The 24,963-nt window shown below is 43.0% G+C and overlaps 2 protein-coding genes across 3 annotated transcripts in view; one reads left to right on the top strand and one right to left on the bottom strand.

Annotated features, from left to right (window-relative positions):
* The window catches only part of ripk1l (receptor (TNFRSF)-interacting serine-threonine kinase 1, like), a 733,201-nt gene that overhangs the window by 635,906 nt on the left and 72,332 nt on the right, over positions 1-24,963 (bottom strand). The gene's annotated exons all lie outside the window — the stretch shown is intronic.
* Positions 1-24,963, top strand: part of phlpp1 (PH domain and leucine rich repeat protein phosphatase 1) — a 63,035-nt gene that overhangs the window by 14,980 nt on the left and 23,092 nt on the right. The window contains exons 2-3 of the mRNA XM_080441030.1: positions 19,690-19,886; positions 23,122-23,247. Of these exons, the coding sequence (XP_080297156.1) occupies positions 19,690-19,886; positions 23,122-23,247 (323 nt within the window). The remainder of the gene's footprint in view (positions 1-19,689; positions 19,887-23,121; positions 23,248-24,963) is intronic.

Below are 24,963 nucleotides of genomic sequence, written 5' to 3'. Positions count from 1 at the left end.
TGTGTGTGTGTGTGTTTGAACACAAGCGTGCATATGGGCAGTGGTGTAAAGTAGCTAAATACATTTACTCAAGCACTGTACTTAAGTACAATTTTGAGGTATTTTTACTTTACTGGAGTATTTCCAATTTTGAGTACTTTTACTTCTACTCCACCTACATCTCAGATGCGAATATTATACTTTTACTTCACCTCAACTATTTGAAAACTTAAGTTGCTAGTTACTTTGTAGATTTAGATTATTATTACAAAACATACATTACCCACTTCAGCCCTATATACATTTATACAAGCTCACTATGCGTATTGTAGTAAGCTTGTAGATCTGCTATTTTCAAAAGATTTGTATACATTTTATACATTTGAAAACTTGTGAAATGGGACATTCTGCATTATGAGTACTTTTAACTTTTGGTACTTTAAGTACATTTTGATACCAGTACCTTTGTACTTTTACTCAAGTAATTTATTTTATTCCGGACTTTATACTTTTACTAGTATTTCTACATTGCAGTATTGATACTTTTACTTAAGTAAAAAATGTGAGTACTTTTTCCACCACTGCATATGGGTGGATGTACCTCCATGTGTTGGGAGCAGAGCTATGAGAGCCCAGTAACTGTGCTGCATCATTCATGCGTATGTGCCACCCTCTCACTCTGCCTGGACAGCGGTGACCCCGTAGCTGTCAACACGCTGTCCTTCAGCATGGAGGCAACGTTCACACAGAGGCCACACTGCAGGGCCGGCTGGGTGAGCTGGGCTGGGCTGGGCTTGGAGGTGGTCAAGGAGCTGAGCTTTTAGGATTTGAACAATTCCGGTTCCTTAACGATTCCCTCTTAAAACGGTCCGATTCCTTAACGGTTCTCTTTAATGATTCCTATAGGGAGTTCCAAATGGACCCTTAGAGGTCTGTAACTCTGAGACATACAGGTCTGTAACTCTGAGAGTGTACAAATGGAACCAAATGGACCCTTACGGCTAATGGTTCCATTTGTACACTCTCAGAGTTATGGTGATTATGCATGTAACGATATATCGTAAATCGATTTAAAATCGATTCAAACTGGTGACAATTTAAATCGATTTAATAAGAAATGTATCGCGATGGAAACAGCGGGGGGAAAAAAGAAGAAAATACGGGATCTTTGAAAGAAAATTGATAAAAAAAAGTTTTCTGTCATTTGCTACTGTATTGAAAAGAGGATAAGAGAAAACACAATATTGTAAAACAAAATAATAAGAGAAGAAAAAACTGGATTTGTGTAAGAGAAATAATTGTCTAGAAACTGTCTTGAAAAATCGTATCGTGAACCTAGTATCATGATTCGAATCGTATCGTGAGTTGAGTGAATCGTTACATGCCTAATCTGATCCTGATCCTTTAAATTGAAAAGTTTGAGAACCACAGGTGTTGTTATTGTATAGCAGACGTGAAGTAAATAAAGATGAAATGAAAGGAAGTCCACATACCAGCTCTGACAGTGTGACAAACCGGTTCCGTAAACCGTTCCAAATGTGATGGAACCGATTCCGGTTCCTCAACCTTGGATCCGGTTCCTCCGGATTTGGGATCCCAACCCCTAGGCATTTGGGGTTGCAGAGGAGGTGGAGATGATGGGGGACGGGTGATGGGATGCTGAGCAGCTGCTGCTGGCTGGACCTCCATGAGGATGGGGGAGAGAGAGAGAGAGAGTGAGAGAGAGAGAGAGAGAGAGGCCAGTTAGAGCAGTGGTTCTCAAAGTGGGGTCGATGGGGGCTTATAGGGGATTCCCAGCAAAATGTAATCTTCAAATCAGTATAGGGTTGTGTTGAGTTACCAGTGCCATGATGTCACTCCAAAGGTGGGTGAGAAATCAAAAATAGTTGCTCCATTGATTAGAAATGTGTTCAAAATATTCTCCTCATTGACTTACTGTACAGTGAAACCGCTCTCAATCTAGTCCATAAACATAAATGTCGCCGTGTGTTGCTTTGCGATGTGTTATGAACTTGTATATCTGCTATTTTCACTATTTTTGCTTTGCTTTGCAAGTAAAGAAAAAAAACAAAAAACAAAAAAAACAAATTCCATTGTTTTATTACAATCGGTTATTGTTTATAATCGTTTGAATTTATTTATTTGATTAACTGTTGCACCCCTACTCCACAACTACACACAGCAGCTATGGAGAGAGGAGAGAAAAGACGTTGACATGTTTTTAGACCATTGACTAGATCTCACAGTACAACAGATATTAGTGCCCATCATTTGCCAAAGCACAATCTGGGAAGGGGAACCCATTCGGCGAAAAGCAAAACAAAAGTGCATTTAAAACCTGTCTTGAGAGATAGCATACAATGGTTTATTTATAAGCCACTGGATACAGTTCATTTCAGTACAGTCACAGTGGGGAAAGTCATAATGGGGAAAATCTACGTGTAGAGACTTTAAATTAGCTTAAAATAGGTAGTCCAGCACAATTACATTTTTTTTACGTTATAATGGTCTGAGGTTATGTATGATACAATGTTCAAGCTGTGCATAGACACCGGTATGGTCCTTTTAAGGGGGAGATGTGACACACAGGGGATTATGTGAGTAATGGCTAGAGATAGTGAAGTGTAGAGCAGGGACTGTCACTGTTCACAGGGACAGATACAGCGAGGCAAGGAGGTAGGGAAAGACAGAGCAAGGAATAGGAGCAGTAGGCCGGTCACAATTATGACATAATCGTCTAATCGCAATTATTTGAGATAGTCGCAATTATTTTTGCATGACTTTCATAATCGTGAATCGTAAAATGTTCCATTTTCAAAAACGGTGAAAATGGCTGATTTACAAGCTCACAAAATATAGCCCGTTTTGGCCATAGTACATTGTTTATTTTGATTATTGGTATTGTCAGTAATTGAAGTTATTACCCGAGCGCAGTGGTAAAGTCACTGCCCACCACCACGGAGGTTGAGGGTTCGAATCCGCCGTGGTGCGTCTGGCTTTGTCGAGCGTCTGCACGAACACAATTGGCCCGTGTTCGGGGGAGGGAAGCCGGGCGGGGAGGAGGGTGATAATGGTCATTGCACGTACTCCTACTGGCGGGGGCAGCATCTGTCAGCGGGGAGTGTTGGGCGGGAGGAGTAGGACGAAGGCTCTACGTCCTCCTGGTGGGGGCTCCTCACTGGCAGGTGAGTCAGTATAGTCAGGGGATATTAGCAGAATATTTTCCAATCTTGGAATAAATTCCTTACCAAAAAAAATCTTCACCAATGTGTTTGTAAAGGTGTCTATTAACACATCTCACAAAGACTGAAATGCAGTCCCCCTAGGAGAATTTTTGACAGCTCCTTAAATTTGGGGTACCCACCATAACCTTGGTTAAAAAAAAATCAAAATTTAATTCTGTTTTAAGTAGCATGTGAGGGGTCAAACTAGGGTGTTTTTTATGATTCTGAATCCATTGCAAGCATTTGTTTTGCACCAAAACCACTCCTTGGGCTAAAAACGGCCATAGCCATCCTTTTCCAGGTATACTTTTTGTGTAAAAAGCCCATTGAGATTGGGCCGTTTTTAGCCCAAGGAGTGGTTTTGGTGCAAAACAAATGCTTGCACTGGATTCAGAATCATAAAAACACCCTAGTTTGACACCTCACATGCTACTTAAAACAGAATTAAATTTAGATTTTTTTTTTTGATTTTTTTTAAACCAAGGTGTATGGTGGGTACCCCAACTTTAAGGAGCTGTCAAAAATTCTCCTAGGGGGACTGCATTTCAGTCTTTGTGAGATGTGTTACTAGACACCTTTACAAACACATTTTTTTTGGTAAGGAATTTATTCCAAGATTTTTTTAATATCCCCTGACTAGTAGGATACAACAGCAGTGACAACACAGAAATGTGTGTGGGGGAGGAATTAATTGGCATAACGACTAAATTCGGGAGAAAAAGTAGTTAAAAAAGTAATAAAAAAAGTAATTGAAGTTATTTGTCTTATCTGCCTTGTGCACTTTTTGTTTGGAAAGCCTAGACAGAAATGTAATTTGTTTGTTCATATGTTCCAATGTCCAATGAGGAAAAACACAATTAAATATGTTAATCGCAATTATTTGTAGTGACAATTAATCGTCAGTTAATGTCATGATCGTGACAGCCCTATGTAGGAAAAGACCGAGCAGGGAATAGGGAGGATGCCGGAGAAGTTTGGGATTGCTGTTGAGACATTTCCCCTACAACTTGCCAACATTCATTCATGTAAAATATGCATATGCACAGCCTGAGGTGTTACTTAAAACCCAGAGGGTCAGAGTAGCCTTGACCTGTGTCTGAGTGTCTTGAGTGTGTGTGTATGTGAGGGAGAACAAGCGGTAGGAAGATACATTACATAACTGGGCACTCTGGCTCTCCTGCCAGTTCATTATCGCACAACAGTAGCTCAGTCCGTACGCGTGCACGTGTGTGTTCAGTTCTGTGTGCAGAAGCGGAGCTTCCGTTTGCCTCCAAATTGAGTGCAACCACCCTTCATGGCCTGCTGGTAATGTAGCATTGCCCAACATCGCAATTTACAGTTTAGGCATTTAGCAGAAGCTCTTCTTAATCCACAGCGATTTACAGTAAGCAAGTTAAACACAAGGTAATACATCAAATGACAGAGACAGTGTAGTGCCTCAGTAAGCTAGGCTCATCAGTCTAAACATTATAATATAAAATATATATATATGTAGATTGAAACTGTACAAACTATAGGTCAACAAATGAACCTGGCATCTGTCTAAATAACATACATTTTAACCTTTGCATAATACTGCATGGCTGTCAAGGCTAGGGCAAGTGCTACGGCCTAAGGTCGAGTCTGAAGAGGTGAGTCTTCAGATTACGGCGGAAATTTTGGAGTCTGCAGTTCTAACTGCAATGGGGAGTCTGTTCCACGGTTTGGGAGGCAGAAGGGAGAAGAGTCTGGGACGTGTGGAGCGTTGTACACCCTGTTGCAGACAGTGGTGTAAAGTAACTAAGTACATGTACTCAAGTACTGTACTTAAGTACAATTTTGAGGATTTATTTTTTCTTTGCTGGCCTATTGTTTGTACTTTTACTTCTATTCATCTCAGAGGCAAATATTATACTTTTACTCCACTGCAATTATTTGAAAACTTCAGTTACTAGTTACTTTGTAGATTTGTATTATCGTTACAAAACATACATTAACCACTTCAGCCCTATATACATTTCGGCCATTTGAAAATAGCAGATCTACAAGCTCACAATGCGTCGAGATGCGACGCATTGTGAGCTTGCAGATCTTTATACGTTTGAAAACTTGAAGTACTTTCTACTTTTGGTACTTTAAGTACATTTTGATACCAATGCTTTTGTACTTTTACTCAAGTAAATTTTGAATTCCGGACTTTTACTTGTAACAGAGTGTTTCTACATAGCAGTATTGATACTTTCACTTAAGTAAAACATTTGAGTACCTTTTCCACCACTGGTTGAATGACTATATGACCGCTGACAATCTGCAGAGAATGTAATGAATGCAAAGCTTAATACCCTGGGTTATGGATTTGACCTCGGATAACCTTAGTGTGTATTGGCAAAATATGAGGGCATTAGTAGAACATAATAGACCCAACCAGGCAGTGGAAATCTAATTCCTTTACGGTACAGGAAAACCATAGAGCAAACTGCCCAGCATTATCACTGTAAACTTAGGGTTTTCATAACTGATGCAAGGCTCTGTAAGGCTGTGTGCTTGGATGCTCCAGAACACTGATTCTCAACCTATTTAATTTCAAGGATCCCCAGTTTGATAATTATGCACAGACCTCCATATGATACTTTTTTAATTTAATTTGATTGTACACTGTGGACCCATAAGGGTCTATTTGGACCCCTGGTGGTCCCCAGAACTGACGTTGAGAACCAATGAAGTAGACTACAGCTTGCTAGCCAATGGTTTTTCTGTGTCGCACACCATAGCACACCATATTGTCATTACACACGTGAATTTTCTCCATTTGTGATAATTCAACGATGAGTGGAATTAAGTGGATTACGGGTACATGATTTGGTTCCATTTGTACGTTCTCTGAGTTAGGAATGTATATATATATATTTTTAGATTTTGTTATTTTTTTATTAACGCGAGAACAATGGCTTCGATTATAGCATGCTAACTTTCCAGGAATAGAAAGCCTGCAGTTTCTATAAGCTTGGATTCCCCATCGATGATGTCACTGGTAGGCGGGTTTCTGAACTGTCCAACGGCCCTCCTCTGAGACACAGACTGAGTAGACAAAAATGGTGCCATATTATCATGAGCATTAGTGAGGACCTATTATATGAAGACGGGTTGAAAATGGGTGAAGTCGTCCTTTAAGGGTCAAATTTGTTTCTTAACTGGCAATAATTTAGAACCTCCTCAAGGTCCCTCGAGGGTCCCTGGACCCCACGTTGAGAACCGTTGCTCCTCCTTTGAAACATTGTGGGAAAGTTTGTGCAAATCTTTGAACATATATATTTTTAAAGCAAACATTTGTAAAATATAATGTTGTTCCAGGGACCTCCAGAAGCAAAGATTTGAGTTCAAAATATAATACTCAAGGATTTGCACAATTTCTTTTTTTCATGATAAAAAAGAAAATAGCAGATCTACAAGCTCGTAGCGCGGCACTCTGTGCTGTGCTATGAGCTTGTAGATCTGCTATTTTTTTAATAGCCAAAGCCACAGTTGTTTTGGCTTTTATGCCTTTATTTATAGGTCAGTCGACTGAAAGGAAATGGGGAGAGAGATGGGGAGTGACACACAGCAAAGGTAGTCGGGATCGGGACTCGAACCTGCGACACGCTGTCAGGCTGGCATTGCAGCCTAGGGTGCCTGGACCGCCACGCTGCGGCCCAGGCCAGATCTGATATGCTTGAATGGCCAAAGTATAAAATAATGGTTATAGCTCAAATCGAAAATGATGCACCAAATATCTTCTCCATAAATAGCAGATCGACAAGCTGACAACGCAACGCAATTTTGACGTGTTGTTGTGAGCTTGTAGATCGGCTATTTCTAGCGAATGTTCCCCCAGAATAATGGGCGCTAAGTGGTTAATATTGTGTGAAGACTTTGCGTGTCTTGTGTGTGAGATTGTTGCATGACTCCGTGCCACACTTAATGCACTGGCTTACAGCTGGATGCTGTTGGCTCACATATAGCTTTAGAGCAGTGATTCTCAACCTGTGGTTCGGGGGCCTACTGGTGGGCCGTGAGGATATTGAAAGTGGGCCCCAAAATGAGTGGCAAAATGATAATACAACATAAAATAATGTTCACGTCATGGTATGTTTTCTTTAACACCCTGAAAGAAATTGGGTTTTCTTGTGATACCGATGAATAGGAACTTAAAGTAAACTATGTTAGTTCCATTGATCCAACCCGGAGAACAGTCTAGACTCCATACCCCCCCCCCCCCCCCCCCCCACCCCCACCTCCCTCTCCACCGGGCAGACAGAGCGGCAGATTGATTGTCAGAAAAGCCAGAAAAGGTTGTTAAACCACTGCTTTAGAGCGCTGCACTTCTGACTCCCTCTGCTTTATAGCTGATAAGATATCTACAATATCTATCTGTCTGTCTATCTACATTCTTTCCTTCCCTCCTTCCCTTCTTATATATTCTTTCTTTTCCCCGTCTGGAATTCCTGCTATTTCTGCTTTTTCCTTTCAACCACCTCTCCATTATGTCTCCAGTACAACACCTGGTAGCGTTCATGCTTGTACTGCAACATGCAAATAGGGACCCTCGTATTTAGTTTATTTATTTATTTCACGCACGCGCGTGCGCGCGCCCACACACACACACACACACACACACACACACACACACACACACACACACACACACACACACACACACACACACACACACACACACACACACACACACACACACACACACACACACACACTCGCTCGACGCTCACCCACAAACATTATTAATAATTCACATATGGCTCTCTGCACATTTCCACAGCCTCAGAATTCCATTCCCGATTCACGTTCCACACATTTTCAATCAATTTGTTCACAATGTGCACTGACAGCATGGTACACACACACGCACACAAACGCACACGTGTGTTCACAAAATGCTTATCGTCCACTGCACTCAAAATTCACATTTGCACACGCACACACAAACAAAAGATGACTACTGTACAATGCCTTGGCGTGTGTGTGTGTGTGTGTGTGTGTGTGTGTGTGTGTGTGTGTGCATGCGTGTAATCTCTCTGGCTCCGTGGTAGCTGATCAAAGGGCTCGTGTTTCCAATGTAAGGTTTCGTAACACGCACTTATTACATAACGCCGGCACAGACGGGGTCTAGAGGAGAAAAGATGGAGGGGGGAGGGAGAGTAGTGGGGGGGGGGGCACACACACATCCATCTATCTACGTCACCATCCCACTGTTTCACTGGCAGAGGAACCACTGGGGACAATCATTCACTACGCTGTCAAATCTTGAGGGTTCATTTAACTCTTTGAGGGTGTATAAAATACAAGACGTGTTATATTGTTTATATTCTGTGGACTCGCAGAGTCACAGGTGGATGAATTAACACTGCTCCTCCCCACTGAACCCCCAACTGTTTGACATTTTTCCCTGTTGTTCGTGTTAATTATTCGCCTCTGAGAGTGTAATAATGGAACCAAATGGTGTGACGTGATCATGGTCAGTCTAAACTACTGTTATTTAATTTAGTGAGCTAAGTGCTAATGTTATGTTACACACACACACACACACACACACACACACACACACAATACTCAACTGTATGTATAATGCATAACTGTACAGCATGATTTATAAGCTACTCATGATGCACATCTCGCAAAACTTCTCTCAGTGTAGTAGTGCAGTCTGTATTCCTGTGATTATCTATGAGGTGTGAATAGGGTGTCAATTCATCATGTTTCCCTGAGCATCCTTATGAATTAATATTCAGCATGTCTTCTCTGTGTGTGTGTGTGTGTGTCTGTGTTAGGGATGTGCGTGTTTATTCAACTAAATGTTTAAACAGTGCTGCAGCCTGCACCTACTAAACCTTGACTAAATATATATACTATACTTAAATACTATTTAAACTATGAATTAAACTATATATAAATATTATAACATTTAGAATTTGCACCCAAATGACTGTCATGTCTTAATAAAATCTCGCTTTTAACAAGCAAAAATACCATTAAGTATTAACAAGCATGATTGCATGCCTGACACATACAAGAACAAATTCATGACGATACCAGAGGTGGGAATAATCGAACATTCGTTATTAATAGCAGTAGAAAATGATCGACTTTGATTTTGGTAAGTCATGCACATCCCTAGTTAACACCTCACTGCCCACCACTGCTGTGATGATGGTGGATCTAAAAACAAAAATAAGCCAGCTCATCACACAGATGACTGCAGTAGACATGCTTTGTTGAAGGCAAATGCTTCAGTCATGGAGCTGGAACACACAGTGTCAGAGAGGAAGAACATTGAGGTTGGAGGTAGATCATAGAATATGGCAGGTGCCAACATTTAGATCATTTAAGTTGTGTAAACATACATACTAGAATTTTGCAAAATGCTTTATGCACACAGGTATTAATTTGATTTACTTTCCTGCACCGATTAATCAAATTAATAAATTTGAATTAATAAATGTTCTTTAAATGCCAGTGAAAGTAATCATTCTGCACTTCCCTAGTGTGTGCTAAAAGCCAGAGTAAAACAGATTATTCAGCCTCAGAGAATAACAGTAGTTCGTAGTAGTAGTAGTAGTAGTAGTAGTAGACCTGCCCGAGACCCTCTCCTTGCCACTACACACCCTCCATGCTGCCCCCACAGGCACCATCTGGTACTGCTCTCACTTTAGAGTTGTAAAACACAGTAATGGTTTGATGGGGGACATATCGTGACCTCGTTTAGATTCAATCCATAGTGTGTGTGGAACCCGACTGCAGTGTCATAATGGTGTGTGTGTGTGAGTGCGTGTGTGCGACGTGCGTGTGCACAGGCACGTCTTTGCATGATGTGATGGTGTCCTTCTTAGTGACAACCCTAAAGAGAGATGACTTATAAGAGCTCCAGCACATCCATCAAGCTGTTAATTATCCACCTTGCTCCCTTCTCCGTGGGCGGAGGAACATTTCATGGTCACTTGTGTCATGGCGGCAGTTTGTCCCTCAGCCCCGCTGTCCCACTCCTCGCGTCCTCCCATGAGAAGAGGACAAAACGTGAGCGGGCGTGAGCTGTCTTAAAAGCAGAGGATGCACAGTGTCATTTGGGTGACAATAGGAGCACAGAGGAAAATCGTCACTCAGCTCAGGGACGGAGAGCAGTCTCCCCCCACACACACACGCACACGCACACACACACACACACACACACACACACACACACACACACACACACACACACACACACACACACACACACACACACACACACACACACACACACACACACAGGGCTGCCGTCTCCTCCCGAGTATGAATCTGAGCGGGTGGAATTAGAACTCTACATGTGTCTGACATTCTCAGTCTCCCAACTCACACTGTCCGTATAGAATAACAATTCCATCAAGTGAAGTGTAATACATTTATCAAAGAAACACTTAACCGGGCTGCAACATGGCGACCCCACAGCCTAATGGTTAAGGACCTCATAGGCTCTGAGTGACGCCTGACAGGGAGTAGAGGCATCAATTCAGTAAAAAAAAACAAGAAAAGAAGTAACAACTTAAGCCCTATTTCAAAAACAATTATTTAGTTGATCTGACGATAAGCTCACTTGTGATGTGACACACTGTGAGCTGGTAGATTTGCTATTATTGCAGAAATAAAGAAAGAAAATATTTTAAACTATAATGACATTCCCAAAATAGGGTTGCCAGGTTGAATGTGGTTAATGAATGCATGGTTTGCAGACAAGAAAACACGTGTCACATGTCACATCTTGTTCGTACGTAAGTTGGAGAAAATATGTGTAAATTACCGTAACTGAATTTGAGTTTGAGGTTAAATGCGAAAACCCAAATGAACCCCCTCGGTTTGATTCCCAGGCTGGGCGGACCTTTTGTTGCATGTCACTCCCCTATACTCTCTCTGCTTTCTCTCCCCCCGGCAGATTAAATATATACTGTAATATATATGCAAGAATGTACTGTATAATATTATTGATGTAATATATACCACACACACACACACACACAGTCCTATATTCAGGTTCAGGTACCTAACAGTAAAAGAGGCTCTCCCTCAGAGCCGTGCCAACTCAGCGTCAGGTGATGATCACTGCTCCTGGAGCGTGCATGTGACTTATCAGATCAGTCACATGCACGCTTCATCTCATTGGCTATTTTAACCTCCCTGCTTACCTGCTCATTCTGCTGTCTTGCTGCTCTGCTGTGCTGCTTTGCTCTATGAAGTTTGTTGTGCTCCCACCACCACCACCACCACCACCACCCCAGCATCCACCTGTGGGCTTTGTTTCTGTATGATTCCCTTAGCCTTGCTATTTCATTCCCTTCAGTGGTGTAAAGTAACAAAGTACATTTACTCAAGTACTGTACTTAAGTACACTTTTGAGGAGTATTGCCAATTTTCAATACTTTTACTTCTACTCCACTACATCTCTGAGGAAAATATTATACTTTTACTCCACTACAACTATTTGAAAACTTTAGTTACTTTTCAGATGTAAATCATTATATTATGAATAGCTGATCTACAAACTCACAACGCGTCGTATCACGACGTGCTTGTAGATCTGCTATTTACATTTTTGTACTTTTACTTTTGGTACTTTAAGTATATTTTGATGCCAATACTTTCATACTTTCACTCAAGTACATTTTGAATTCCGGACTTTTACTTGTAACAGAGTACTTCTACATTGCAGTATTGATACTTTTACGTAAGTAAAACATTTGAGTACTTTTTCCACCACTGATTCCCTTTCATATTCTATTTGGAAGAATATCTTGATGCTGGCATGTTCATAGATATTTATGTTCAGTAAATGTTTGTATTTCAATCCAAGAGTTATCTGACTGAACTTGAACGTAATAGTATATTACTTCTTCTTTCGTGTGTCGTCATCAGATGTCCAACTCAGTAGCGTACAGCCACGCCCTCGTCTCAGGTCCCACATCGAAGAGGCCGGCCTCCGAGGGTGGTTTATACAGGGGACAGACGGTGATTATGTATATTACTATATATACACAGTACACTATATGAAAAATAAGAAGTGATTGAAAAGATGACACTGTGTGCTCGAGCCAAGTGGTCAAGGCACGTACCACATAGCCCGGTTCGATTCCCATATTCCTGCTGCATGTCACTCGCTGACTCTCTCTCCGTGTTTCCTGTCTCTCTGTACTATGAAAAAGATGACACTGATTATATGTGACTGTATCACATTCCATATGTATAACATTTGTTGAAGGAACGCCCACTGTACTGTAAGTCCCTGCGGACTCATTTGTAGGAGAACATCTGTGAACTTTGTAGGCGAAACATCTGGGAACTTTTAAAGAGGATGCTCAGAGGATTAGGAAGGTACTAATTAAGGATTACACTTCTTTCACAAAACTGTGAAAGTGTGGATTTATTGGGTTTAAAAGGGCGCGAGACCCCCACAGACAATCTCCCACCTCGTTTTCCCCGCCTCGCCGATGCGTGTTGACAGTTCATGCACGCTCTCGTGCACCTAGCACATTATTGGCCCCGTCCTGAAAGAGCGCGCTGTGGTACGGCGGTATCGCGCGCCGAAAATAGCACACCTGCGAACTCGCGACCCCGCTGTGAGCTTGCAGATCTGCTATTTGCAGGCGTGCGACGCATCGTATGACGAAGCATAAGTCAGGCTTAATGGAGGCTGTGACAGCAGATGGGCTTGGATAATTGTGCTGCCGTGTCTTGGATTGGCCCGCTTGGCTTGACTGCAGTGAACAGCCTGTCACCCGCTATGGCTCTCACCGCCACCTCTGCCAGGGCCCGGCCAGCTAGCTATACCACCTGAGCACACTGAGCCAGGCTGAGCGTGTGTGTGTGTGGCGCTGTGGCTGTGGCCGCCTTTCTGTCTGAACGCACTGCACGCAAAGAGGAAGAACGTGAGAAAGAAAGAAAGAGACAAGGGAAATGCAGAAGAAAAATGAGGAAATGGTCTGAATTAATTTTGATTCAATGAGACTTCGAGGAAGTTCGATGGGGCCGCCCCGGTTATACTCGCACGAAGATGTGCTTTTTTAGGCAGATGTGGTTTGACTGTGTGTGTGTGTGTGTGTGTGTGTGTGTGTGTGTGTGTGTGTGTGTGTGTGTGTGTGTGTGTGTGTGTGTGTGTGTGTGTGTGTGTGTGTGTGTGTGTGTGTGCTGTTAACAGAAGGACAGTGGAGCTATTTATGGACCAGCGTAACAGCTGGCCTCACTCTTGCATTCCCAGCCTCCCCATCTCTCTCTGTGTCTCACATTGGATTCCTTCCACTTGCATTTTCATTCAACACCACCTCAAACATAGTAAATACTAATCCCATGAATATTTTTGTAATATTATAGCTCTCTCCTTCTCTGTGGTGTGAGCCTAAGATGCCCCGAAAACAACCGGCATTGGAGACTTAAGATGTAAAAATGATGACACACCCCGGAGTCACATCTGTCACAGTCCACAGCAATGTAACATTACACGTGCGAGCATACACACACACACACACACACACACACACACACACACATAAATACGTGCATGCGTATGTTTCTGAGTGTATGCATGAATGCATTGCTTGTCTTCAGTATACTCGTGCTCTGCTGTGCCTTTTTATGTGGGTCATCGGTGCCCTAAGGTAAGGTATACCCGGTCCTGTAGTGGAGGTGCACTGATGTCAGGTTGCATTGCGCACGTGAGGCTGATTAACAGGGAAAGTGGCCTGGTTGTAACGTGGAGCAGAGAGCCGTGGATCTCCTAAAGCGGGACAGAGGAGAGAAGTTATGCCTGACTTAAAACTTTATCGTGCATCTTATGTCGCACACCGAAAATAGCTGATGTACAAGCTCACACCGTGTCGCATCGTGATGTGTTGTGAACTTGTAGATCGGCTATTTTCGATTCGTAAGTTATGCTAGTGTGCAACTAAGTATAATATAAGGCTTACCTCGTGTTCTGACCCGGATGCCTTTTGTGAATGGACTGCATCATGGGCTGCAGGTTGTTACAGGAGGGTGCTTACTGTAGTAGTTGAAAGTTTTGCTGGTTCAAAACTACTGCCACGGCGATCCCAAGCAAGGGCACCCAACTCCCATGTGTGCAAGCCTGTTCCAAGGACGGACACTGGAAACGAGCTAACATTTGCTAAAAATACTGTGGTCTGCATTCTCTGCAATAAGCAGTTTGTTTGCATTGTCCTTGCGGTCGAGTCTATCCTTGTAAAGACAAGACCACACATCTAATGCTGCAAATCTTACAGATTGAGAGAACTGTCATTTGCAGGTTCTCACGTATTCAAGAATGGTAATGCGATACATGTCCTTTTGGACAGAGAATGCATAATGCCAACACCGGAATTGCTCACTTTTGCAGAAATGTTGCATGTTGTCCTGTCGGCGTCCGCTAATTGTACCCAGCCATCCAAAATCAGTGTTTAGCCACCACCTGTTTGAGAATGGTTGCCAGTAGGCTTGGATTGTGTCCCATCTGGAACGCTCCAGTACTGTAGGTCTCTCACTCACTCATGTGAGTGAGGGCAGTACAGTACGGAACGTGGATAGCCATGCATTTCCTGGTTCCCTGTTAACAGTGATGTAGTATTTCCAGTTGTCTATACTTTTACTTCTACTCCACTACATCTCAGAGGCAGATATTGTACTTTTACTCCAGTACAATTATTTGAAAACTTTAGTTACTAGTTTATTATAAAACATACATTAACCACTTTAGCCCTATTTTATACTTAGGCTATTTGAAAATAGACAATCTACAAGCTCGCAACGTGTCGCATCGCGTTGTGAGCTTGAAGCTATTTTCAAACATTTTAGTACTTTTACATTTTACATTTCACAGCGTGGACTTTTACATTTTGATACCAATACTTTTGTATTTTTACTCAAGTAAATTTTACTACTACATTTTAGTATTTGATACTTTTACTTAAGTAAAACATTAAAGTACTTTTCCCACCACAGCCTGTTAATCATGTGCACTGTATAGGAAATCCAGAAAGTATGTTCCTGGGAGCAGGCATTAATTTCCCTCACGTCCTGCTCCACACAGCAATAGAGAATGACTGTGTGGCTTATCAGTGGGAGAAAGATGTGGCTGGCGATAGCATGTTGAGCATATCAAATAAAGAATTAGTCGCCTGTGCACGTTGGGGTCTCACTGCGTGTCATTTCTTCTTTCATATTGCGTAGTCACCGCAGGGAATTGCAGTTGGACGTGAATATGTAAAAGCCTTTACCAGGGCCGTCATTATAGAGGAATCCATACACCGTCAAATCTGTTAATTAATCCATTTGTAACTCTGGGAGTGTACAAAATGTAACCAAATGGGTCCATTTGGTTACATGTAAATTGACTAAGTACATTTACTTAAGTACTGTACTTAAGTACAATTTTGTGGTATTTGTACTTTACTTGAGTATTTCCAAATTTCCAATACTTTTACTTCTACTCCACTGCATCTCAGAGGCAAATATTGTACTTTTACTCCATTCCAATTATTTGAAAACTTTAGGTACTAGTTACTTTGCAGATATACATTTTAATATCATAAAACATACATTAACCACTTCAGCCCTGTTTTGTTACATAGGCTATTTGAAAATAGACGATCTACAAGCTCACAACGCGTCTCATCGCAAAGGCGTTGGGAGCTTGTACTGTAGATCTGCTATTTTCAAACATTTTAGTACTTTTACTTTTGGTACCAATACTTTTGCACTTTTACTCAAGTCAATTTTGAATTCCGGACTTTTACTTGTAACAGAGTATTTCTACGGTGCAGTACTGATACTTTTACTTAAGTAAGAAATGTGAGTACTTTTTCCACCACTGCATGCATGCACTCCCAGAGATGAATTAACACTGAGGATTTGACTGTGTATACAACATGGGATTTTTTTGGAACCAAGCGTGGAAAGGGAAACGAGTCTTTTCCTGATCTCGGGGAAAAGGAAGGAAACCATCCTTAGAAACGGCGAAAGCTACACACGCCCCACTCCATACGCTCACCACCCACTCCTTCTCACACATGCACACACACACACACACACACACATGCGCTGTACGTGTCTGCTTGCAGATGCACCTCCTGTTTCTCCTACTCCCACAGAGGGTCTGGGAATAGACGGAACGAACGCACTCCTTCAGCGGGTTGCACACACCTACCTCGCCAAGCCTTCCCGTTATTGTTAAACACACATCTTATCGTCTCTGTCGGGCGGAAACCTCACATGTCCAAAACTGTTACTTTATCAGCTAAAGTAGCAGATCTACAAGCTCAAAATTTGAGCTTGTAGATCTGCTAACTTTTGATTCTTTTGTGTGACGCTTGTAGTATATTCAAGTAGAGCGTTCATTTAAAAAAAAAACACACACAAAGTCAGAACGTGGAGATAGGAGGTTTCTTCCCCCCGACAACAGCGACGTTATGCAAGTCCAACATCTATCTACACCGTAGGTTACAGGGTGGACAACACAGTGACTAATATCTCTGCTGCAACACTGGGAGCAAGACGGCTCAAAATATATCTGCTCGCAGCAACCGGGGGGCTGCACCGGTGGCTGAATGGATAGTGCATCCATCCAACCACATGATCCATCCCCACGTGTCCACCGGCTTGATTCCCGCAGGAGCTTGACAACCCCCCCCCACCACCCCACTCGACCCCCATGTAAACAGGAAGCTCACGCGAGAGTCCCACTTACGTCCAGGCCATGCACCATGTGTGTGAGAGATGTGGAAAAGCCCCCTCTACAGTGCGACACCCACCCATATACAGTTGGCTTGTTTTCTCTCTCTGTGTCCAACTTCAGCCCTGGCTTGCGTATTGTTCTCCTCCTCCCTTTTTCAAAACGTCCATTCCTGCTTTTGGTCTTTTAAGTAATATTCAGACAGAGGGACAATTAGACGAGACGGATGCACGCCCTGGGAGCGGTTCATCAATGTCACTGTCACAGCTAAGCAGAAGGAAATCTTTGTGTGTGTGTGTGTGTGCATTCATGTGCAGACTGTCTGTGCACGTGAGAAACAAAAGTAGAAAGTGGAGTGTGTGTGTTTTGTGTCTGTGAGCATGTTCCAAGGAAGGCCTAAAAATAGTAAGAATAAGACCATGTGACATATTGAGGCTAAAAGCTTGTGAATAATTTGGCTAATGTAAAATGTTCCCGTCTCCTGATGCTCAGCCGTTATGGAAGACTGTGTGTGCTCATCAGGGTCTGTGTGTTCATAGTGTGTGATACAGGTTGCTGCTTGAGCATTCATCAGGGTTTTGTATGTACTGTGTTATAGTATGATACTGGTTGCTGTTTGAGTGTGTACTGGCAAGCGTTCTACTTTTAACAGTCTTCACGTGCGCGTGTGTTCTTGCACATTCAGCATTCAACCAGCCAGGCTAAGGTCTTGCTTGCAAACTAATAGGTGAGTCACACCAGTGGTTTTCAAAAGTGGGGTCTTTCTCCCCAGAGAAAATGTTCATCTGCCTTTTATGGGGCGGCAGTGGCTCAGGGGTAGAGTGGCTGGTAGAGCGGCAGTTCGATCCCAAGCTCCCCCAGGGTTAGTCGAAGTGTCCTTGAGCAAGACGATGAGCAGGTTGGAGCCTTGCATGGATTCCTCCGTCCATCGGTGTATGAATGTGTGTGTGTGAATCTATGTAAAGCGCTTTGGATAAAAGCGCTATATAAATGCACCATTTACCATTTACCCATCCTAATTAGGAGGAGCAGTGGCTGCCATTGAAACGGCACTCGGGGAGCAGTTAGGGGTTAAGTGTCATGCTCATAGACACTTCGGTACACATGGTTGTGTCACCGGTTGAACCGACGACCTTTCAGTTCCCAGAGTTAGTCTCTCTACCCACTCAGGCCAACCCCCCAGATGAGCCTTGGCTAAGCCACCTTGGTGTCTAATGTGTGGAACTCTGGTCTGGAGGATGTTAAGCGTGTTGGCTGAAGGCAGTGTGCATGAGCGAGGTAGAGTACAGTACTCTGCCAAGTTAGTGTTACAGTCGGCATGTTAAAGTCCTGAGTTAAATTATTCAGAGCTGAAGGGCATGTTCACCACGCTAGCACTTACAGTACTTACTCTACTGACTCCGGCGCTATCCACACTGTGTCTCTCTTCGCCCATCTATCTTTCACTCTGATCTGTTTTTTTTAGGAGTCCAATGAAATATGTACAGTATGAGACGGTTTGCAAGAAGGATGTTGTTACTTGTTAGACATTCTCAGCGGCCAATCTGTCGCGGGAAAACGTCACTATCCAAGCCATAAATTAAGCTTCGCCTGATCGTGAAGGCAACCAGGTGGCATAACTATATGAAATATACTAGATAATGGAAACGCCGTAGCTTTAGAGGAAAGGAGAAAGACCTACTGTATACCGATGGAGGAATAAAGAAAGGCAGAGAGAAGAGCAGAGCGTGCCAGATCGGATTCGGGGAGGCTTTCTGCGGAGGTGGAGGTAGACGGGGAACATGTGGATGTTTAGACAGAGCGATAAGGCAGCCAGGCTGACAGTAAGCTGATAAGCACGACTGACTGTCAGGTTTGGCAGGCCGACAGGGGAGGGAGAGAACAGGGCCACGGAGGACAGGCGTGTGGATGGATGCAGAGAATAAAGGAATTCTCCAAGAGAAAAAGTTTCTTGTGAGTGGTGTGCCTGGCATCGAATCCGAAACAGAAACTCTTCAATGCAACGAATGGGGGAAAAAGTAGGACAATTCGAGGCGCTTCCTGATTATATTTAGACCCTGTGTGAACACTGAACACAGCATTGTTTTGACACGGGTCCGCAGAGCTGGCCTGTTAACCACACCAGTTATATTTCCAGTTTTTTTGGCTCCGTGCTGAATGTTATAAGCTGTTAGCCACAGGATCATGTTCTTAGTGTTTGCGAGGGCTGGGCAACATGACTTCAAATCTATATTGTGATTATTTCAAACGTTTGCCTCAACTACGATTAATGAACGTTTATAAAACATTTGAAAAATAGCTCACAATACGTTGCAATGCAAAGCGTTATGAGCTTATTTTCGTATTCGTAGTATTTGGTTTATATTGCTTTGTCACAAGGCAACCAAAACACTGTCTGTTGTCTGCAAGTGAAGCATTATCAAAACACTAATGGATAAACAGCTATCTATAATGTGTATTGTCTGTGTTATATCGTCGCTGTCTGGCAGAAATCTCTTCTCTCCATATTCTAACTAATAGTTTTTTTTTTATTAATTCCCAACTTGATCATACTACAGCGTCACACAAAAGTATCAAAAGTAGCAGATCCACAAGCTCGAAACGCGGCGCGAATCGAGCTTGTAGATCTACTACTTTTGAGCTTGTAGATCTACTACTTTTGAGCTTGTAGATCTACTACTTTTTTATACACTCTAGTTTACTTTGACAGTTATTAACACACAGGCACATTGACTGCACACTAAAAAGTCTCCCTTCTCGCTTCTTTTCCAGGGAAGCCTCACAGCGTGGAGAGCTCGGAGCGGGTTCAACTGTCGGGTACATACAACGTGCGCAAAGGGAAGCTCCAGCTGCCCGTCAACCGCTGGACCAGACGGCAGGTCATCCTGTGTGGCACGTGCCTCATCGTGTCCTCTGTCAAGGAGAGCCAGACGGGCAAGATGCACATCCTGCCGCTTATTGGAGGAAAGGTATGCATGCAGGGTCCCACACCTCATCATGACCTCCACCAGTTCACACACTGACATTTAACTCTGAGAGTGTACAAATGGTACACAAAACAACATTTGTACATTCTTGGACTTTCAAATGCATAAATAAACCCCCGATATGGGTAACTGGAGTCCCTTAGGGCTCAATACTAGTGTATTTTCTGTGATTGTGGCGAAAGCTTTCGCTGAAAATAGCCGATCAACAAGCTCACAATGCGACACAACGCGTCGCGTTGTGAGCTTGTTGATCTGCATTTTTTGGCGAAAGCTTTTCCCACAATACCGATGCTGGGGTTTAAGTGGTTAACACTGAGGATTTATATGTTGGCTATTCACAAATAGCAGATCTACAAGCCACTGTCCTAAAAGGATCCTAACCCTAGCTCTCTGACATCTATTCCTGTGTGAGCCATCCCACCATAGAGTGCGTCCCTCATCCTCATCAACAGCCTCATCCATGCTTTGCTAAAACTTGGGGAGAGCGCAATGAAGCCATCAGGCCACCGTGAAATCAGCATGGCGCTCGCTCCCTCATGTTCCCCCATGTGTCACTGACTGTGCTCAGAATTATGCATGGAAGTCTTTGATTTTCTGCTTCTTATCTGGGATTATCACTATGAGCCCATTGTGCGGGCCTAATGGATCCTTCGCTCTGTGTAGAGGCTCTTTCACCATTTAGAGGCCTTATCACTTTCTGTCCCGGGCTCTCTGAACGGACTCTCTTCTCTGTAGTTAGGAGGAAAGTCTCTGGTAAATGAGTTTTATCTGGTGGTGAGGGCTTTAATGGCTCTGGTGTATCTGCGTGGTCACTGGATAAGCTCTGAGGGCTCTCCCCTGAAAAGGCCTTTTCTATCTGTCGCCTGTGACACAATGAATGAGCACTTCATATTCCACCACACCCACTGTTCAAACACAAGCGCAGGCCATGACCTCTAGTCCGCCTTTCATCTCGAGTGTGTGACTGTGTGTGCGTGTGTGTGTGTGTGTGTGTGTGTGTGTGTGTGTGTGTGTGTGTGTGCGCATGCGCAGTGTGTGTACGGCTGTACGCACACGTGTGTGAAAAGTATTTGCTCACACGAATGTGCTGGTGTGTGTGTGTGTGCATGAATGCATGTATGTGTGTGCGTATATCATAAGTGTGTTCCACCGAAGTGTTAATTTAACTCGCTCAGAGTTCAAGTAACAGTCAGAATGTGGCACGGTGTGTACTCGCTCATGTCATGCCCATGTGATATGTTTGATGCGTGCAGTATGCTATACGTGTGCATATGCATGCGTGAACATGCTATACTACGTGCGCGAGGGAGGGTCGTTTTTGCGGTTGACTGGACACGGTGTAGCCTCGTGGGCCATGGATAAACGTCAGATATCGACGTCACTAAACTGAGGCTATTTTTAACTCATTCAACCCCGGGAACGCATCTCTTGTCATTTTAGATTTCTTTGACTATTCAAAAATAGCAGATATACAAGCTCATAGCCCGGCACCGAGTGCCGGGCTATGAGCTTGTAGATCTGCTATTTATTTATTTTTATCGTGAAAATCTTTGAATATATATTTTTTAAAGCGAACATTTGTATGTTTTAATATTGTGTTCCAGGGACCCCCAGAAGCAAAGTTTTGAGTCACAAATGTTCGCTTTAAAAAACATTATATTCAAAGATTTGCACACATTTTCATGAAAAAAAAGCAGATCTACAAGCTCATAGCACTGCAGGCACTATGAGCTTGTCTATCTGCTATCTTTTAATAGCCAAAGACATCTAAAATGACAGAGATGCGTTACCGGATTGAAGGGGTTAAATGAGAATTGTACCCAGCCTGATGAGGGGGGGGGGGGGGGGGGTGTGTGTGTGTGTGTGTGTGTGTGTGTGTGTGTGTGTGTGTGTGTGTGTGTGTGTTCAGGCAGTCAGACAGTGATGCATTATCTCCATATTTTAGCACTACAGCGTCACTCAAAAGTAGCAGATCCGTAAGCCTCGAAACGCGATGCGAAGCGAAGCGTTATGAGCTTGTAGATCTGCTACTTTTGCTATTGTTGAAAAGTAACAACAGAGACGATATATACTATCTTTCCTACAGCAGGATACGATTAGATTCTACAGACGATTTATCATTTGTTTGATTCTCTGGTGTCAGTGGAGAGAATATCACATACATCAGAGAGCTCTCAACGAGTGCCGGGCTATGAGCTTGTAGATCTGCTATTTATTTATTTTTATCGTGAAAATCTTTGAATATATATTTTTTAAAGCGAACATTTGTATGTTTTAATATTGTGTTCCAGGGACCCCCAGAAGCAAAGTTTTGAGTCACAAATGTTCGCTTTAAAAAACATTATATTCAAAGATTTGCACACATTTTCATGAAAAAAAAAGCTGATCTACAAGCTCATAGCACTGCAGGCACTATGAGCTTGTCTATCTGCTATCTTTTAATAGCCAAAGACATCTAAAATGACAGAGATGCGTTACCGGATTGAAGGGGTTAAATGAGAATTGTACCCAGCCTGATGAGGTGTGTGTGTGTGTGTGTGTGTGTGTGTGTGTGTGTGTGTGTGTGTGTGTGTGTGTGTGTGTGTGTGTGTGTGTGTGTGTGTGTGTGTGTGTGTGTGTGTGTGTGTGTGTGTGTGTGTGTGTGTGTGTGTGTGTGTGTGTGTGTGTGTGTGTGTGTGTGTGTGTTCAGGCAGTCAGACAGTGATGCATTATCTCCATATTTTAACACTACAGCGTGACTCAAAAGTAGCAGATCCGTAAGCCTCGAAACGCGATGCGAAGCGAAGCGTTATGAGCTTGTAGATCTGCTACTTTTGCTATTGTTGAAAAGTAACAACAGAGACGATATATATTATCTTTCCTACAGCAGGATACGATTAGATTCTACAGACGATTTATTTGTTTGATTCTCTGGTGTCAGTGGAGAGAATATCACATACAGCAGAGAGCTCTCAACGTGGGGGCCATTTCAAGGGGGTCCCCAGCTAAATGATGGATGGTTAGGAATAGGAACCAAATGGACCAAATGAACTCTGAGAGTGTGCCGATGGAGTTAAAGTAAATTTGTATACTTGTAAGTTTGGGGTCCCAGATATACAAATATTATCAAATGGGGGTCCGTGGTCTAATGCATATGGAACTGGGGTGCGGGTTGACATTAAAATGTTGAGACTGACATACAGTATTCTAACGTGTGTGTGTGTGTGTGGTTCTGCAGGTGGAGGAGGTGAAGAAGCACAGCCACTGTTTGGCCTTTAGCTCGGCAGGACCTCAGAGCCAAACCTATTATGTCAGCTTCGACAGCTTCACTGAGCACCTGCGCTGGCACAGACACGCTGCCAAGGTCTGTACATGTGTGTGTGTGTACCTGTACTGCTATCTCTGCTACCATGGAACTATTTCTGACATTGCCTCCACTCCAAGCCATTTATACAAGGGGGAGGGGGACTTGATTTTCCCTGAAACCGATCACTAGAGACCAACACTGTGTAGTAAATTCGTCAATTAAAATAAACATGTTTACATTCTTGAAATACGAGGCACATTTCGAGCGTGCGAGTGCCTGGTGTTTAGATCCCATAGCCTGAGGCGACTTTCGGCTGAAAGTGTTGCTGCGCTGACTGATCCAGTCAGGGGAACAACCTGGCTATGTTTCAGTTCAGTGAACTGAAATATGTATGGTCCATAAATCTTATAATTATAATAATAATAAACTGTGTTTGTATAGCACCTTTCAAAACAGTGTTACAAAGTGCTTTGCCGAAGAATCAATACGTATACAAATCAAAACAAATGACGCAATAAAAATCACAAGATGAACAGATGAATTATGAATTGCAACTTTATGGTTAAACATGGTTACCGGTACGTTAGGCAGTGGCTAGAGGTTATAGGGAATTAATGGAAAGTCCTTACAAATAGTAGTAAGTGTGTTACTGTTACTAATGTTCATGTGCTCCCTAAAATCACTAAAACTTACGACAACAGTCACAGCACCACTTTTTTCAAGTGAAACTCTGTTATTTTTGGTGAGTAATGCCGTTGCAAGTTGTGACAAAGTATAATTTACTATAGGCTTCAACCTGCGCATGGGTCAACTAAACTGTAAATCAGACCACGCCTGGCGAGCGGCTGAAATATGAAAATATGGCTCCAATGCCCAGATGAGCGCTAAATCTTAAATGGCCATGCATTGAAGTGTACTGTACATACTTTACTGCTATACACCCACTCTGCAATATATCACCCTGTCCGAGTCTCTCAGGGTGCGTAAAATCCATGCAAACGCATGCACACCACTCCGCTCTCTCTCCTTCCTGCCGTTTGAAGTCAAGTAGGCCATAGCCAGAAAGCCTATTTTCTAAATATTATCAGGGACATGGATGTCACTTGTGCCCAAGGGGACACTCAGAATAGAACCTTGGAGATGAGGGCCACGTGCCACCGTCACGGCCAATCTCTAGCTAACTGTGCTCTGAAAGGCTGGGGGGTAACAGTACCGCATTGTTCACTCACTCAGGACCAGGTTGAAGAGTTTCACTGTGATTTCTACATGTCAGCAAACTTTCCCTTGACTTCTGCTTACCGCCTAATCCTAAGCAGATTGGTCGGGAGTGATCTCTTTACCTCTTAAGGGCGAGCCACACGAGACACACACACTAAAACCTGCAAGGTCTCCTGGCAGTCGAGGTAATCCCATTTAACTACGGTGACCAGGTGTCCTGGTTTGGCTGGGATTCTCCCAGTTTCAAGCTGGAGTGGGTCTCTAGAGTCACAACAAATATCAATAAAACACTAAGAAGTCCTGTTTCTTGCCCCCATCACTACCAAATTGTCCTGTTTTTGGCCCATTATTTTAATTGTATAATAATACTTGTATTGAGGGCTTCCGTTGAAAGGTGCAGTTACTAGGTGTGCCAAGAGCTAAAATAATTGTCCGCCATCCTGATGAGAACAGCAGGTGAAAATAAAAATGAAATAAAAAATGTAAAAAGAAATTGCCAAAAGCAACGGAAATAGTCGATCTACAAGTTCACGACGTGTGAAATCGCTATTTTTA

Source organism: Gymnoscopelus braueri, assembly GCF_963280865.1.
Source record: "Gymnoscopelus braueri genome assembly, chromosome: 10".
Lineage (NCBI taxonomy): Eukaryota > Metazoa > Chordata > Actinopteri > Myctophiformes > Myctophidae > Gymnoscopelus > Gymnoscopelus braueri.
This window is presented reverse-complemented; position numbering and strand designations above follow the sequence as displayed.